At 34.5% G+C, this 19784-nt stretch overlaps 1 protein-coding gene across 2 annotated transcripts in view; it reads right to left on the bottom strand.

The window, feature by feature from the left end:
* The window catches only part of LOC134530608 (protein arginine N-methyltransferase 9-like), a 38884-nt gene extending 22672 nt beyond the window's left edge, over positions 1 to 16212 (bottom strand). The window contains exons 1-4 of one of the 2 annotated variants that reach the window (XM_063365600.1): positions 16038 to 16212; positions 11586 to 11761; positions 9157 to 9283; positions 4417 to 4653 (exon numbers count right to left, since the gene is read on the bottom strand). In XM_063365600.1, the coding sequence (XP_063221670.1) occupies positions 4417 to 4653; positions 9157 to 9283; positions 11586 to 11751 (530 nt within the window). In that variant the 5' untranslated portion in view covers positions 11752 to 11761; positions 16038 to 16212. Of the gene's footprint in view, positions 1 to 4416; positions 4654 to 9156; positions 9284 to 11585; positions 11762 to 15848 lie in introns of both variants that reach the window. The other variant, XM_063365599.1, reaches the window with a different exon arrangement.
* Between the last annotated feature and the right edge of the window lie 3572 nt (positions 16213 to 19784).

A 19784-nucleotide genomic window follows, 5' to 3' on the forward strand; every position in this document is an offset into this window, starting at 1 on the left:
GTAGTAGTTGCCATATGCAGGTAACAAAATTGAGCATTTAACAGCACAATTTTTGCTTGTACTGGATGACTGCAATTCATTAATATTCTGCATAAAATTGTAGCCTATATAATAATATTATTACTTCAAACATATTTTCTATATGTTTATAACGAAATTTGGATGGACAATAACAAAAACAGTACCTATTATTCCTACTAAATAGCTAACAGTCAAATATGATAAAAATATTTTGTTGCTGTAAGCAATAAGTTCTTGAGTTAGATCTCTACTGCCTGACTGTAAATACATTACATTTGAAGATATTTCTTAAGAATGAAGACAATCATTTAATTTTATCAGTCAATGTAGATTTTTTTTTTAAATTTTAACTACCAAAGATACTTATTTAAGTTTTGAGGATTTGATTGGCCCATTCCTATTTTTTAAATTCTTATAATGACTCGAATAATTTTTTTTTTAAATATTATGTAAAATACATACCAACTTAATTTTTAAAACCAAATCAAGTAATATTTTTATTCTTTTTAGTCGTGCAAGTTTTTGCTGTTTTAAAAATTATGCAAAAATTTTTTTATAAATATTCTATAATTAATTTTCAAACATTGTCTTGTGCTTTCATTCTGTGCTTATGCCACCAATTAAACCAAATCAGAATGCAAAGTATATTAACACACTTAATAAACTCATCACTACTTTTAGAGATCTACAATTCAAGCAATAATTATTAAACATCTTCTTATTGCAAAACACAAAGAAGCCACGTGTATATGGGCAGCCAATCGCTTTGGGAGCTGTCAGTGAGGTATGAGGTGCGTGACTGCATGACCACGGACTCAAGGAGGTTGAAAAATATCCTTGAAAGTGGCTTTTTTCTCTAGTACTATCTGTTGAAAATATGTTTCCACGTAGTGCTTAAGCCAGTTCTACACGATAACCATTTACGTAGTAGTTGTCATGCCTTTTTTTTTATGTCTGCGTGCCTGCTTCCATGTATGTAGCATTTCAGTACCCTTCCAAGGGGTGTGACTCTGGGTTTAAAAGTTTTCAAAGTCTTAACTAAAACCATACTAAAACATGTTCTATTTTTCTGCTATATCCATCATCAAGATGGCGGACCTGCGTGTGGCAACATAAACTTGTATATAATCTCTTTCGTGAACATTAGAGAAAGTACCAAATGTATTGGTGTGCCAAATTAAACTTGATGATAGTGAAACTACCCTGGAATATATTTGGTAAACATTAATAGTCATAAAAATAAGTAATCACATCTTTAAAAATACATAAGAAAACTTGCATCATTACTTTGATAGTCCATAGTCTCTTCCACAAACCTGTAGAGCAGCTGTTCGCAAAAGGTGTTCCGCGGAACCCTGGGGTTCTGTGGCAGGGTCAAAGGGAGTTCGTGAGTCAGGGCGAATGTCATATTAATCAGGCACAATTATTGTCAAATAACTTTCTTTGAAGGAGTTGGGGTTTCACCAAAAGAAATATAGATCATAGGGTTACCTGGCCCAAAATAAAATGGGAGCCGCTGCTGTAAAGCCTTTGTAGCATGGTGACAGAGCGTGAGGTTCTGGAGTTGATGTGGTTCAAATCTAGTCAGTGGAAATTTTTTTTTTAAGAACAGATTTCTGATTCATACAAATTGTGCTTTAAAACAATTATAAATATTTATTTTATAAAATTTCTTTAATAAATTTTTATAATTCTACCGATGTTAATGACCTCGTTAATCAACTAACAAACTGTATTTCTGAGAAATATTGATACCTACATTCCTCTATCTTTAAAAAAACAAGTTGAAATATCCTCTTTGGTTCTCAAGTGAATTAATATGTGCTCTAAAATCTAAGAAACATTTTCACAGGCTCTACAGAAGAAACAATAATTTATTCTACTATTCACAGTTCTCTCATTTTCAAAGATTACTGAAATCTCTAATAAAGTGTGACAAAACCCATTGGTCTCAATCTACAAACAATAATATTAAGAAAAACCCTAAATTTTTTTGGAGGTATGTAATATTAATGAAAGATGGTTATTATTAACAACTATCTCTTAAAGTAAATGGTGATATTTCTAATTATCCTTATGTAGTAAGTAGTATTGAATGAATTGGCACAGTATTTCTCTAGTGTATTTGTGACTCCAAATTATATTCCACCCATGACTACCTCAGTCATGTCTTCTGAGTCTGTATCTGTTCCTACAATTTATGAAAGCCTAATATATTGGGCTATTAAGGCTTTAAAATCACCTAAATCCACAGGGCCTGATGGAATACCCCATTTTTTTAAAAGGTTGTTTCCACCTTTTAGTACCTCTTCTGCATCAAATTTTTAATATAAGTTTGAAAACAAAAGTATTTCCCAATACATGGAAAATGGCCAAAATGATTCCAATTCATAAAACTGGTACCTACAAAATTATATGACTCCAACTACAGGCTAATATCTTTACTCTATGTCATGTGTTCTCTAAAATTTTTGGAAAAAAAAAAAAATATCCTAAATTTTTAACTTTGTAATACGTTATCTAGATAATCAACATGGTTTCAGGCTTGGAATGCCTACTACTAACCTATTTACTTTTCGTAATCCTATATATAATACAGTTACCAATAGGGGGTCAGACTGATGCATGTTATTTTGACTAAGCTAAAACCTTAGATACAGTCAATCATTCCTTACTTCTTAATAAATTATCCAATTTTGACCTATGTGACAATTATTTTAATTAGTTTTTCAAGTTACCTTACCAATATATGCTTTTTTGTATCTAGCAATAATCATAAATCTCCTCTGTACAATAACACTTTCACCTCTCCTCTTTAATACATTTATTACCAATATTACAAAGGTACTCAGCCACTCTGTTGGTATACCTTTTGCCGATGACCTAAAAAAATCTATAAAATTATTTCTACATTAAATAATTGCCTATAATTAGAAATAGACATGATTGAAATCAATAAATTGGTGTTTACAATATCTGGTCAAACTTAATAAAGATAAAACCAAGATCATATCATTTACTAGGAAATACCATTCAATTGAATATGAGTACAAGTTAGCTAATTCTTTAATCTCTAAATCACCTTTCATAACGGATCTTGGTGGCATTCTAGATTATAAATTATATTTTCTCAAACATGTTGATTATTTATACTCTCATGCTAGAAGAACTTCAGCTACGTATTATAAAATTTATTACTTCTTATGCAACTAATTCAGACTAAACTATCTCACTCTATTTGGCACTTATAAGATCAAAGTTGGATTATTATTCTATTATCTGGAATGGCATCAACTTACTGATAATTGAAAAAAATTGAATACATTCAAAATAAAGTTATCTAATTAATTACTCTGACGAATTTCCAGCAACCTAAATTAACTCCCCTTGTAGACAGTAGGCCCCATCATGATGCAAATTTTGTTCATAATTCTTATACTTCTAGATTCAGTTCCTTACATCTTCTAGACAAAACCGGCTTGAGAATTCCCCAATTTCCCACATAAGTTCAACCCTGTGTACTCTTCGTACTAATAATGATACATATTATTTACAGACATATTTAATTATAATAAACATTATTTGAATTCTAATAATTATAACTGTAAGTGAAAACTTTTATACCTGCTTAGTTTTGAGTCCATGTCTGTTATTTTAAACAATTATGAATAAGCAATTTTTGTGTTCGTTGGTGTTATTTTATGTCCTTTTATATTATTTGGTGTTTTTTTGTTTGTCTTTATTTACTGTGTGTGTATCTGTAATCACTGTTAATGTGTGGTGTTTTTGCCCTCATGTGTTGGCCACATGCGGTTGTTCTGCCTGTTGTGGTACCGACGGTGGTGGGAGTCCATACCTTTGCAGTGATTCCTATGTATTTGTCTTTACTTGTCATGCCCACCATTATGACTGTTGGTGGGCATGTTACAAATTAAAATAAAATTAAATTAAAATAAACTCTGCTGTTATCTCCACCCTCTGGGTGGATCCGCATGAAAAGACTGTAACAATTTAAATAAATTATGGAATTAATAAACAATGTCACAGTATTGTTACTTAACTTTTGGAGTGGTTTGGATCATCTTGCTTCCCATTAACATTAACCCATACTTACAAACCCTTAAAAAAAAAGAAATAGAAACTGTCTATTTAACGTGTTTCAAACAAAAGTTTTCCAAAGTACATAATACCAGTGTTAAACTTTTACAACCGTCACTTGCAAAGCAACATACAATGTTAGTTCATGAATACTGATAACCACATGATAGAATATTTAAAAAACCAGTTCTACTTTTAAGAACTGTAGATTTGGAGACTAGTTGCAAAACACAGACTATAGCAGGAACAATCAGGTATGAAATTTAACGTCGGCCATTCAACCAACAGATACACTACCTGAGTATTCCAGTTCCACAGCCAATGTCGAGGACCACTTTATCCCCCCCTCTCAGTGCTTTAACGATGGCGGAACGATAAGTTTCGTTGCGGCAACCGTCGTTGAGCATCCGGTAGTGCCAGCGTTCCACCGCCAGGTTGCAGCAGTTGTACAGGTTCGAGATGGCCGGCAGGTAGCTGGGGTTCGCGACGCGTGCTTGGCGGAAGTAGCAACACGCTTCCCGGAGGTGGCCCAGCCTAACATGTTAGAGAAGAACTTAAGCAACTGGTAACTTAGAGGTATGTCAGTCTGCTCAATTCCACTACTTAAAAAAAATTACTGATTTCATCATACCAATATGACTGAGGGAAAAATTTGTCAGTTACATCTTCACTGATGTGCATGATTTCGTTAGAACAGTGAAAGGTCTTTATACAGCATTCTGTTTGGCACATTCTGTATTACAGCTCCGATCAAGCTACATGCATTCATATTTTTTTGGGTGCATTTTGGTTGTTGACTTTGGTTGCATTACTGCGCTCCTGGGATTTTTAGTTCACTAAGTTTTTATAGTTACCTTTTTTTTATCATTTTAATGCAAAGTATCCCATTTTCTAGCATGTTACATTTTACATTTCACTGATAATTCCTGTAATGATTTTTTGAAGAAAGTTAATGCTCATTTGTATTTTTCTTTCGTAGAGCAGCTTATAACAATTTTTTTTATTTTTTAATACCATTGTACTATAATATGTTAATTTTTCTTCGCTATTCCCATTATAACCATATTTAGTTTAATAATATAGCAAGACTGCAAACCTGGCATGGCTGTGGCCCAAACGTGCCGGATTTTAAGACCTTTCACCATAGTGGCACACAAATAGCTAACTGATGGTTAACCCACATAAAAAAGCACGTGATTTTTTATCTTAGATGTACTCCAAATGAATTGCACGAAAAAAATTATGATTAACAAATTTTGACAAAATACAAATGTTCCGAAATTGGACATAAATTTAATGGGTGTCAGAAATGCTAAAACAAGAAATTTTTGTTAAGAGACGTCTGTCCGTAAATACAGCTTTGATCGCAGAGCTGAAAGATGGTTAAGCGCTCCTCGAGAAGCAGGTGACGATGTCAGAAAGTTAGTCATACTTTCTGTCAACTAACAGTTCTTTTAACCAGTGGAGTGGTGTTTTGACACACGCCAAATTCTAATGTATACGACTATTCAGACCTGTAACTTTAAAGGGCTGCATTTGCAGACATTTGTTTAGTCAAACAAAACTTTTTTTTCTGCCACCCATTAAATTTCAGCTTAGCAATATCTGAGCTTACTGCAATGGTGAAAAAAAATTAAAATATCTTCCTCCCACCGTGATCGAAGTTAAAATCACAGCAGCTTAGATTGTTGCCCTAATGACAGAAAATCACATGCTTGCCAGAAAGTAATTATGGGATTACTATCAAATATGTGTAATTAGATACTTTGCACCAAGGCACAAAATTATTTACTTATTTAATATTTCATAAATATTATCTTATAAGTTCAAGAGTGTTATTTAGTTGATTCTGAGAAAGTTTCAAAATACTTATATTCAATTATAAACTAATCAATTACTTTTTCTAATCTACAATTTGTTGTCTTCAAGAGAATATTAATTCAAAATGATTAGAAGTAAATTGCAGTAGCAATTAGTAAGTATTATAGATCTAAATCTGAAATTTTTTTGCTTCCATTACCCTTATATATAAGGGCACATATTTCCATGAAAAAACTGAACACTCATTAGTCTGCAATAAGGTACCGCGCTAGTGATCATTTTCTTGTAATTCCGTCTGCAAGAGAAGCCATTTCCCTGTTTGGCAGGGCCATTCAGGATGTGTTTGCTATCGCACCGAATGGCTGCGATTCATGTGCAGACAGCAGAAATTTAACTGAAAGGAACTCAACCAATTACAAAACACAGACAGTGCTACGGTGTTTTAACACACAGCTGGTCTCGATATCTTTATTTACACATTAAGAAAATGGCTCAGAATGAAATTAACTTAATGGATGTAAGTTTGTTTGTGCAAATGAATTTTTAGTACATTAACTTGCTTGAATATGAAATTCAGATCCAGCCAACATTGTAGCAGTCGAGTAACGTAATGTTATATTCAGCAAACTATTTCAACCAAAAAAGAAACTATTTCCAATGAAAAAAAAAGGAATTATGTATATATCCCATTTAGAATAAAAAGATATGCTACGGCTACACTTTAAAAAAATATTAAAAAAGAAGAAAATGGAAGAACATAATCATACTCAATAAGTGGAGTGGAATATAAATACTACCTCAAATGGAGACTGGGCTAAAATCAAAATATCACTGACAGGTCAAATAAAATTTTTGATTTTTCTGCACCCCTGTTACTATCAACACGAAAAATTGGAATCAAAATATGAAAATAATACAATACAGAATAATATAATGAAATAAATTAATTTTACTAACTTATTCCAAATGTTTTATTTTCTAGTTGTAGGGTGCTTGAAATTTTACTGTGCTTTAGTTTATATACTTATTTATACTGTTTTAATTCCTGGTGTAGGGTTGTACAACTGTCAATTTTTTCACAAACAAATAAACTAAATTTTTTTTATAGCAAGGGCAAGCTTAAAATTAGTGGTATTTTCACAAAAATTTAAATTTTTAACTGTTTTATCCTCACTGAAAATCACAAACACATAGTTGGAGATCACTGAACTAAAGTTATAAATACAAACTTCACTAATGCTTATCACTCTAATAAGTTTAGTAGGATAATTCACCATGTTGTTGTGTATTTTGTCATTTCAGACACTGGAACTAAACAGACACCTAACCCATAGTTACCAGCATTTTTCATATTTGTGTACCTTATGCAGTTTGCAATCCTGTGCCAAGAAACTAATAAAAAAATGTAACTGTTTAGTTATTATTTATTGTTTATAAATACTCACTGAGATTGGACAAATTAAAAATTTAAGGGAAATAAACAACACAAATAGATAATTACCAAACAAGTTTATTTCACACACAATTTTTTTTTCTATAAACATTAGAATTAATAATAAAAACAAGTCCATTTCAACAAGTGATTTGGGATATAATTCAGTCTTTTTTGCCAGACATCAGACACAATTTGCTAGTATAAAACCCTGTAGATATTTGTAAAATATAATAATGATGGGAGGGATATCAACATTAGCATGCTTTATTTGTGGAAGCTTTTGTTAGCTTTCATGCACAAAATATCTGCTCCTAAAATAACACATAATTATGAGTCAACCAGCAAGCCAGTATTTTCCATCTGAATGAAAATGGCAGTTGTCTCATTATTAAGAAAAATGTTCCAAGAAAAGAGAAAAGTCATCTTGGTATGTTTAAAAATCTATCAAATATTACTTTTAATTTGTTCATATTAGTACAAATATTTTGGACAGGTACAATGCTAATTGTTTTTTATCTCATATGTGGAAGATTAGTGTTCCTTAAATAACTTTCTCACATATCTTGTACTATTAAATGAGCAAATCTTGTATGCAGTGATGTTCTCAAAATATTTTATTTAAATCTGCAAAATATGTTTGTGGGCACAAAACATTGATCTACATAGGAACAATTTATATTTATTTTGTCCCTTTTTCTCAAAATCAAAGTTATGTATCATATAAGTACGACCAACTTATGTAATCAAAACATGACGTGCGGCATTGTCACTTGCTTGGTGGCCAACTTAATTTGTGTGAAGTGTGACCGCTCCACAAGCATACGACTATGCCAGTCTCTGATGTGTAACTCAAACGTGGCCGCAATGCTGCTGGGAATACTGAAATCATATATGACGTACCTCCTGTCCTCGCTTTCTGCACTCAGTTCAAATACCGTCAGAGGAACCATCGACAAGGAGGCTGGTTCGCTCCCAAAGTACCAGTACACAACTGGGTAGCCGATAAGAACTCCCACTACGGTATTCACGCACCAATCATCTTCTAAAGGAACACTAATGACTGCCTCGCTCTCTGGTAGATCCAGACGGGCAAGCAACAAAGACAACATCTGATGTACTTTGGTATACAGCACAGATTCAGGGCTCAAAGCCATCAATTCTGATCCACTCAAGTCCACAAACTGGTACACTGATGTCCCAATGGCATTATCCAAGTGCCTTGTGATCCTCTCCCTAATTAAGGGGACGTTCATCAACAGAATGTCGCCCGCTACTAAAACTACACGCACGTCACCGGCCACGAGGCCTTCCTGCCGCAGGCTGGCCAACAGAAGGACCAACTGGCACGCGGAAACTGTGATCGGGATGTCCCACAGAAAACCTGGTTTTATACCCGAACTTAATGCTCGCAGCTGTGAAACCACTGTGCCGTGATACTTCCTCGTAGTCTTGGGAAAATGAACTGACATGGTGGCTAGCCATTCAGCATTCTTTTTCTCTTCCATTTAAGATATATTTAACAACAGTGACTTATCAATTAAAAACTTAAATAACTTTCACACAATATTGCTTACATATGAATTCTTTAACTCATACAAAATAATCCAAATAATAAGCATGCATAAAATAGAGTTAAAATTTGTCCAAGCAGAAACAGTATCATTACAACAACTTTAACAGGAACTGTGATAAACTTACACTAATACACACAATCTCTTGCTTAATACACTCCACACATGAAAAAAAACTTTAACACCCTAGGTAGGATAGATTGTAATGACCTGTAGAGGTGGCCTCCAAGATTGCTCAGCAAGACTTCATGGCCTGGGAACACTTCTAGCGCTTGCTCATAACAGTTGAATAGGTCATTGTACCGCCCACTGTTCTCAAGGCTTTTACCCCACGTACCTGAAACATAATACCACAGATTGTTGCTCTGAGGATAACCCAAAACACATTCCTTTAACTAACGAAAATAATTTACAGAAAACTAATCATAAAAAGCAGCTGTGTACAATGTAAGTAACAATAGCATTTTTTTCCTACCAGAAAACATGAATGAGCTGACCACTCAACCTCCATTGCCCCTACTTCCAGAGAAGTTGGGGACAGGCCTCAGACTGAGGTGTGAGGTACGGAGTCAATGACCAGCAGCTATCTTGGATTTCAGTATCAAAATTTTTCACTTTTCCTCAAAAATGATTCAAAGTCCCCAAAATGTGTCAAAATTTTACATTTTTGAGGGAATATTCATGTTTAGAAAGTAAAATTTCCTGTTTAATAATGTTGGGAGGCTTGAATGTCCGTAAAGAGGCTTAAAAACTCTGCTAAAAAATTAAATTCAAATTTTAGAGGTCGTTACCTTGGCCTTGAAAAAATTACACCAATAATGAAATTCAAAACCTTGAGTGAAATTACCTCAATCTCGTTTTTATCTATAAGACAAAAATAATGAATGAATAAACCACTTTGCGCAAAAAATATATTCCAAGGTATTTTCACTAAGATAAAGTTTCATTTGACACACCAATTCGTTTGGTATGTCGCCTAAAGTTTACGAAAGTTCGGGTTTATGTTGACACACTTGGGTTCGCCATTTTTGTCCCACATTTCCGTTTGACTTCCATTCCGACTTCCATTCCATTTTCATATTACTCCTACCAAATGCTAAATACAGAGAGCTAAGGTGTTTACACACCAAAAATAATTTTACTAAAACATCATTACAAAATAATTTAAATAAAAGTTTTTACAAATGCTATCGAGATCGAAGTCCCTCCCAGTGAACATTAATGCCACATTATATCTAAACGTAGTCTCTTACTAGAAAACAAATTTATAATAACGTTACTACCATGTTGATTCCCTGAATGCATGAGCTACTAACTATACTTTTTGAATGTTCTATTAACTTCACTTTACTGGATGTGTATAGTTAGTGTTTCAATTCAATTATTGCCAAGTAACAAGCATTAATCAGTTCAAAGTTCTATATCAAAAAGTGTTCTGACTGACAGGAACTCAACCTTTAAATACTATGCATGAAGCACCAAGCTCTGTCTAGGCCTATATTACATTATGATGTACAGACCATATTCACCAGTTTGGAACAGTACCAAATACACTATAAACCAATATAGGACAGCTCAAAACTATATTCACAAGGGGAATCATGCAAAAAATATCTTAGTGGCATTAAGTGATCCTACAATAATTTTTTTATTAGTTAAAAGATAAATAATGTATTTTACTTATTTTACTATCAAGGGACAAAGATTATTCAATTATATTAGGAATCTTGAAGCACTAGAGGTTTATTTTTTTTACAATATAATTGTCCCTGCCCGAGGCAAGGTCTACATGGATGGAATGTAACTGACACACACGAGCCGGCTGACCTGCAGGGACAGACCTGTGTATCCGGCCAGCCTGAAGAGTACGTGAGGTGAGATGGAGTATTCGAGCGATGACAGAATAATAATAGATGAAGGGAAACAGGAGTACCATGAGAAAATCCACAAGCCATGGAACACCCACCAAGTTTCCCACTTGAGAAAAATCTGAGTGCGACAACCCCCCCCCCCCCCCCCCCCCCCCCCCCACTCCACCTCGGGGAATCAAACACGGATCGCCTAGATGGGAGGCAATGGTTCTGACCACATTCAACCACGTAAAAAAAAAGTTTGCTAAATGAAAAGTATGTTTTTTTTAGAATAATAATGTTGCTATAGTAAATAAAATTATGATAATATTATACATATATTTTGCCATCTATTGGGCTGATATGACGAAAACAGCATATTTGTCTAGCAAAAACCTAAACTGTCATGCTTTTGTTTCAAGTTTATGTGATGGTTCACACCAGTAGCAGCCCTGGACTTTGCGAGGCCCTGCACTATTTACTTTTATAGAGGCCTTCCCCCAGACAATTTGAAAGACAGACTCTTTCAAGCAATAAAACAAACCCAACCTGTAAATTAAATCTCAACGATGGTTTTTGCTCAATTATTTTAGGATATTTTGATATACTTTCTTGATAAATTATCCTCATAAAATTCCGTGTTTTTAACAGAATATTAGACAAACTAAAATTTCAAGAAAATGAAGGAGAAAAAAAAACTGCAGTTGCCCTGCTTGCTCTGCTTTGGATCCGCCACTGGTTCACACCACAACCAAATAAAGTAGGTATATATCTACATGTCACACTTACATAATGTGGATGAAAATAGTTCCTTCAGTTCTGGTTTCAAGTTTGGAGCCAATTTCAAAGTGACCAGCAAGTGAGAGAAAGCTCTCCCAAACTTCCCCTTCTTCAAATAAAAGTAGGCTTGTTTTCTTGAATTACGTGCTACCTTCAACTGGGCCTTGGGATCCATTTAAATTTCTCTAATCAAAAACAAATAGAAAATTAATTCAAACACACACAAAAGTACTTAGATTTATAGTCGAGACTAGTATCTGCAATTCTCAAAGTACCTACAGAGCATACGAGCATGAATTCTCACAAATTATAAATTATACTTTTTTTTCCCTTCAATGCAGTAAAATATTGGTAAATATTTAGAGTAGCGGTATATGCGAAAAAAAATGCTAAAAATCCAAAAATACTTTTATTCTATGCTCTTTCACTTCCTCTTTTCAAATCAACCGGCGGAGATAAGAAATTCAAAATACTTCAGGAGATAAGGAATTTTTTAATTTTGAACATGTAGAGTAGCGGTATTTGCGAAAAAAAATTCTAAAAATCTGAAATTACTTTTATTATATGCTCTTTCCCTTCCTGTTTTCATTAAAACCGGCGGAGATAAGAAATTCCAAATACTTTAGGAGATATCGAATTTTTTAATTTAGCAATACAACACCTGTACAACAATTTGAACGACACCATTTTTGTTATTTTGCTGTGTGTTCGTGAATGCGTAATAAATAAAATGGTCGATTAGGTCAGGTCAGTTACATTATTAATACTTTCAAACTAAGTGGACATAAAAAATAATGTGAATTAATTTTAATGGCTGTTTAGTTTTAAAATATTTATAATGTAACTGACCTGACCAAACAAACCGTGACAAAGGATGATCAGTAGGAACTAAAATGGTCGATTAGGTCAGGTCAGTTACATTATGAATATACTTTCAAACTAAGCGTACATTAAAAATAATATGATTTAATTTCAATGGTTCTTTAGTTTTAAAGTATTTATAATGTAACTGACCTGACCTAACAAACCCGGACAAATGATATTAACAACTCACGTAAATTATTTTTGTTACTTATTACTTGCGCAACAATATCCAAATAAAAAATTGGTTGTCTGTAAAGTCGGTTTACGGATGATAGTTTAACGTGACAACGTCATAACAAAACATTGATGAAATGATTGATCTAGAAGAAAAGGAAATATCATATTCGGCCTGAGACTGAGCCGTAATAGGTTTTTGCAACCAAACCATTTAGGCATTAAAAATATTATATTCTTTGAGGAAGAAATTTTTTTTAAATTTTTCTATCTTTTGTATGATAAAATCTACCTCTGCATACTTTTATGAATAAAATTGAATCATTTTTTATTGAATTATCACTATTTTGTATGGATACAAAGGAGTGAAATGAAATGTACAATTTAATTAATAAATTTACTTTTATTTGCATTCATTATTCAAATATATTTATTACTTTTGAAATGTTAGCTGCGCCGTATTTATTTTTACAAGTACAAAAAAAAATTCGCATCTGCCGGGATTCGAACTGACAACCTTACAATTAGAAGATAGCGTCGCTGATCGCTCACCCACGAGGCCATATTCGATAATTAATAGTTTCAGATGTTATATATACATTTATAAAAATTTTGTTTACGGTAGGGGAATAATATTATTTCGTTTTTATAACTGAATTTTATAACAAATACGAATCCCAAATACACCAAACTTATTTAAAATGTGTTACAATATTTTTTAAAACATTGTGCAAAAGATCCCGGTTGTAATTTGCATTATTATGTGTAAATGTAAAACACCATTGTTGGTTCAAAACGTATTTGAATATATAACATTACTTTTAAATAACTGTACCGATTGTGCTGAAAATCGGTGGACAATCGTTAAATTACATAATATTAATAATTCAAACGACGAAAATATGATTGAAAAGTCAAATCGATGGTCGTTCCAATCGAGTGGAAGAGAGATGCCACGCATGCGTAGGCCCTACAATGAGCATGAAGAGAGATGCCACGCATGCGTACAATGAGCAAATAGGACACATCCGTAGTGGGACACTTTTTCGTGCGTGCAGCCGGCGTTCATCGATTTATTAGACGTCACGTCAAAAATAAGACTTTAAAATTAGAAACGTTAAAAGCCCAACTAAGTTGGAGGCAGGTACATTTCCTTTGCCATTAGAAGGAAATGATGTAGTCGTTCACCTACGTCGCGATACCTCCGACGGAACATTAATAAATAAATAAATAACCACGTATTGGTTCATTTGAATACTGGCCAATCACGGAACTATCACGTGACAAAAGTGTCCAATAAGAAACATAATAGATACTCGTAAACAAGAAACAATGGTAATTGCAGCATGAATACGCAGGTATTGTGATGAAAATTAAAAAATTTGATATCTCCTAAAATATTTGGAATTTCTTATCTCCGCCGGCTGATTTGAAAAGAGGAAGTGAAAGAGCATAGAATAAAAGTATTTTCGGATTTTTAGCATTATTTTTCGCATATACCGCGACTCTACATATTTACCATTCAAGAAATTGTGTGATTCAGTGAATTGATTGATTGTGTGATTCTGTGATTTTCTAAAATCATGACTTTCCCCCGAAATATATTGGAATTTGTATTTTTGGTAAATATTTACAATCGCGGTAGATGCCAAAAAAAATGCTAAAAATCCGAAAATACTTTTATTCTATGCTCTTTCACTTCCTCTTTTCAAATCAACCGGCGGAGATAAGAAATTCAAAATACTTTAGGAGATATCGAATTTTTTAATTTCATGATATGTAGAGTCGCGGTAGATGCCAAAAAAAATGTAAAAAATCCTAAAATACCTTTATCATATGCTCTTCAACTTCCTCTTTTCATTAAAAGCGGCGGAGATAAGAAATTCCAAATACTTTAGGAGATATCGATTTTTTAATTTTGCAATACAAGACCTGTGGAACCATTCGAGCGGCGCCATTTTTGTTATTTTGCCGTGTGTTCGTGAATACGTGAATCGTGAATGCGTAATTAATAAAATGGTTGATTAGGTCAGGTCAGTTACATTATTAATACTTTCAACCAAAGCCAACATTAAAAATTATTTTGTGAATTAATTTTAATGGATGTTTAGTTTTAAAATATTTATAATGTAACTGACCTGACCAAACAAACCCGGACAGAGGGTGAACAGTAAACTAAAATGGTCGATTAGGTCAGGTCAGTTACATTATAAATACTTTAAAACTAAGGTGATATTAAAAATAATGTGAATTAATTTTAATTATTCTTTAGTTTTAAATTATTTATAATGTAACTGACCTTACCTAACAAACCCGTAACAAAGGATGTACAGTAACAACTTACGTAAATTTTTTTGTTACTTATTACTTGCGCAACAATATCAAAATAACAAATAAGACTTTAAAATTAGAAACGTTAAAAACTCACGTAAGTTGGAGGCGGTAATTAAACACCGTTTTAAACAATAATTGAACTAAATAATCACGTATTAGTTCATTTGAATTCTGGCCTATCACAAACAATCACGTGACATCATTATCCAATAAAAAAATAGATACTCGTACGTAAACAAGAAACAATGGTGCACGCACGCCACAGGAATGCGCTGGTTTTGTGCTGAAATTTAAAAATTCGATATCTCCTAAAGTATTTGGAATTTCTAATCTCCGCCGCTTTTAATGAAAAGAGGAAGTTGAAGAGCATATAATAAAGGTATTTTCAGATGTTTAGCATTTTTTTTGGCATATACCGCGACTCTACATATGATGAAATTAAAAAATTCAATATCTCCTAAAGTATTTGGAATTTCTTACATCCGCCGGTTGTTTTGAAAAGAGGAAGTGAAAGGGCACAGAATAAAAGTATTTTCAGATTTTTAGCATTTTTTTTTTGGCATCTACCGCGATTGTAAATATTTACCGTATTTTTTAACTTACTGATGGTATTTTATTATCAGGCAAAACACTTTTTTAAATGCCTACTCCTCTGCGTCACTGAACTTACATAAACAAACTTCTGCACCATTTTTGATTATTTTAGGTGTCACTGAATTAACCTAACTATTCAAACCATTTTACAGCATTTTATATGTAATCAGCCTAACCTAACCAACTGTTTGAAACGGTCAAAAATACTTTAAATAATATTGCAATGCCATTTTACAAAATCAAAAAATATAAAAGAATCTTAAAAATACCATTTTCAGATTTTCCCATATGAGCACCTACTCTTACCTGTGACTTATAACACACTAACCAAATATTGTAGGACGTACTACAATATTAGCTTTAACTTGCTTAGTAAAGAGCTGCACGCAGTAAAATAGTCTTAACATTTGTTTTCTTAACACCCAAGATATCATTCTAAACACTGAACACAAACTCTTACAAATAAAGACCATACACAAATAAGGTTATCCTAACCTTTTAAATAATAAAAGAACTAAACTCAACCCATGTTTACATACAAATCATAGACTACACGTTGAAATAAAAATATAAAACCAACAAAATGGTTAACGAACTTGTTGACCAGTCACGACTGCGCTAGTGACGTTTTAATTTTGTTCAAAATCTCCAACATTATTGTAAAGTTTTGGAACCTAAGTCTTGACAAAGTAATACGTGTGTAAAAAAAAAGTATATTTAAGTGTAGACTAAATATGGAAAGTAAGCATTCACTCTAAAAAAATATTTATTTTTTTGATTTATTTATTTATTTTCATATCCTTTGACCCCATTTCTGGGGTATGATACATGTCAAGTACATATAGGAATATATATATATATATATATATATATATATATATATATATTCCTATATGTACTTGACATATAGGAATATATATATATATATATATATATATATATATATATATATACACATACATATAAAGTTTCACAAAAAAAAAACAACAAAATATACAATTTCACAAAAAACAAAATATATTTAAGATCTCCATCGGCTTAGCGAAGCTCGCGGCGACCTGTGAACTAACGACGGTAGTAGCAAGTGTCTTTTTATTAACATTGGATTTGATGTCCGGCCGAAGGCCACCCCAAAGCCCGAACTGCAACCGCCAGTATCCGACCCCGCTAACGGAACGCACCCCTAGCCATGGCCCACCCGAGTCAGGTGAGCACCGGAACAGGTAAAATCAAAGACCATGCCCTATTTAACCAGCCACCTCGAACCCAGTTAATTATAAATCCAACACAATTTAATGGTACAGTCACTTTTTATTAAAAACCCCGTTCAAGGAAAGTGCGACGTAGGAGTGCCTGGGTCACTCATGTGTGGATTTACGTCAATACATTTGTGAGTGCTCCCCTTGCGGCCTTCTGTCTAAATTAATTAGAGCAGGGGCGCAACAACTAAATTTCCAAAAGGGGGGCAATATACCTTTTTATAAAGAATCATCGATCTCCCTTATTGAAGTGGGGGGTCCGGGAAAATTTGTATTTTAAGGTGGAAAATGGTGCTATTTAAGCAGTTTTATTATCTAAAAATTGATTACACAGCACTTTCTTTGCCCCCACTTCAAGGTTTCAGAGGGGGGGCAAATTACCCTTGCCCTCCCCCCACCCCTTGTTGTTGCGCCCCTGAATTAGAGTATTGTGTAACATAATTATGACCTCCCCATTTCTTTTGTGTATAACTCTCCACTGGAGCAGTCAACAAGTGATGAACAGTCTCCATTGTGACTCGTATTATTTAAACTTAATTTATGTAAAGTTGTTAAACCTAATTCTTAGATAGTATCTGCCAATTAATCCTTAATAAATAATGTACGAATTTAGAGCCACTCTCAGTTTCTTGTTATTATAATAATTTCCGAATAACGGATCTTTAGAAACTTTGGCACGAGAGAACGCTGAGACCTTCCCTCGCACCAAGGGCAAACGCCAGTACCGAGCGACTCGCGGACCGGGGCGGACATGCGTTCCACAGGGAGGCATCACCTTTGTCTCCTCTGAACAGTCTTGCTGGTAACTATAGTCATTAAATCAAATCCTTTTTCGTTGCATAAACTCCCCGTGCGTCCTCGGTCCTTTTTACGGTGTAGGGCCTAACCCAGCCGCTTAACTATAAACTCCCCGCACTAGACATTACGCATGGCAGTTCACCATACGGCACGGGCCGACTTCCGCAACCAGTGACTTTTTATTAAACGTCGAGTGCACAGTCACCGCCAACGACGCATAGAACTTGCACTTAATTTAACTGCGAACCGTGGTCCACACAGGTGGACCTGGGTACCGCCGCATTAGCAATTTTCGGGATTGGCCGTCTCCAATCAACCTCGACTCGCATGAGGGTTTAAATTAGTAATGGTGCATCAGAGTACCCAGTGTTATTTTCATGTAATTTCGTAGGGTAATTCAATGTATGTCGTGTAATTGTAAACTGTAATTGTAACTGTTCGAACCGATTATCGTCCACTCCGCACACTCCGTGCACGACGTGTCACCGACAGTGGGGACCCAGTCAGAATTTGTGCGCGCATGGTCAGCTCAATCTTGTCTTGGGCGATGTGATTAACTTTCCCCATTAGGCCATCGTAAATGACCGAGAACCAACGTACATGGAGACAATCTTCACTGGTCTATCACAACAGGTTTCCATAATGCCAACAATATTTTCTCGTGCTAATTATTTCCCACGCTAGTAACTGCAACATTTCATAACAAACAATGCAGCCATGACTCTGCAAGTTGCGCGCGTATTGCTGCGCCCCTCTTTGATTTATGGAAACTTCCCTGTTAGGTGTGTGAAAAGCACATCTCGGAGAATTGGTGTATTGAAGTGCTACTTATATTTCCCTCCAGCCTGGTCCAAATTCCTCGTGCTAGTTTCATGGAAGAGTAAGAAACAACTGGAAGAATAACTTGCCACCGAGTAGAAAAAAATTAATACAAGCATGCCATTACAGATGGGGAGGAGGGGGGGGGGGGGGTAGGTAGGGAGAGGAGTGGGGTGGCTTCCACTTCTCCAGCAGACGGAGAAAGACCACATGGTGAGACAGTGCCGTATTATTTACGTTCCAATAGGCTGAGACAGAGATCACAAAGGCTTCACTTGTGCTCAGAATTTTATTGAAGACTAATATTTGGTGCTGACCTTACCATGAAAAGGATTTTTATATTATTTTTTTCATTACCTACAGGATTTCAATTAGCCAAGCTCACATGGATAATCGGGAGTTTACTTTATCATACAGATTTGATTTTATGAGTCCTCTCAAAACAAGAGGTAGCTCAAAAATGTATTTGAATTGTACACTGTCCCTAATTTTAAGTTCAAGTTAAATAAATAAAACTGTTTCACGGCAGTGCAGAAATCTGGCGGATTTTTATTCGCGATAATGGATTTTATTGTTGCCCCATGCCAGCTCTTGCTGACAGCAGTCTCTACAGGAAAGCAGAGTGTAGATAGTTTGGCTCTTGAGACCCACTGAGAACATAACTGCATTAGGAGCGACTACAATGACTCGAAGTTTGCAAGTACAGTTCATTGGTCCATGTGTGTGGGCTTGTGGACATGTCCGTACATTGACACTCACATGAACGTAGCAAGAATGACACAGTGACCAGGGTGGAAAGATTACTCAGAGTTCTGTTGCTAATACGAAAGTCCTTTAATGAAGCCAAGGGCACTGAGAAGTTCTGCTACACAAACATGTCAAAAAGATAACACTGAAGCACTTTCTCTAGGTACTTGTCTTCAGCTCCATGAACGTAACACATACTGTACATTTAATGAAATGGATAAGTTCTAAATAGGAAAGGAAAAAACAGATGGTGAAGTGCCTCGTGCCTGCATTCTGTTTTGTTGGTGACCCGGCCTGGACGCCACTTCCACGCACATGAAGCGGAAATGACGTAACGAACATAATTCAATTCAAAAACTCTGGCAGCCATTCTGCTCATTTTGTAACTGAAAATGAGAAAACACATCTGACAATATCTCCATCTCTCTTCAGTTATGACCTTAAAAAAACAGCTGGAAAGCAAATCACATAAGGCAGCCATTGACCATAGCAGTCTGGACAGGGTACGTGCTCCAGCGCTGCAGTCAGGAATGGTACTTCAACTACTACCCAGGGCAGTACAATGTCAAATGTTACATTAGTATATTTTAATAGTGTATATTAATTTTATTGGTTATCT

The sequence above is a fragment of the Bacillus rossius genome, chromosome 3 (assembly GCF_032445375.1).
Source record: "Bacillus rossius redtenbacheri isolate Brsri chromosome 3, Brsri_v3, whole genome shotgun sequence".
NCBI lineage: Eukaryota > Metazoa > Arthropoda > Insecta > Phasmatodea > Bacillidae > Bacillus > Bacillus rossius.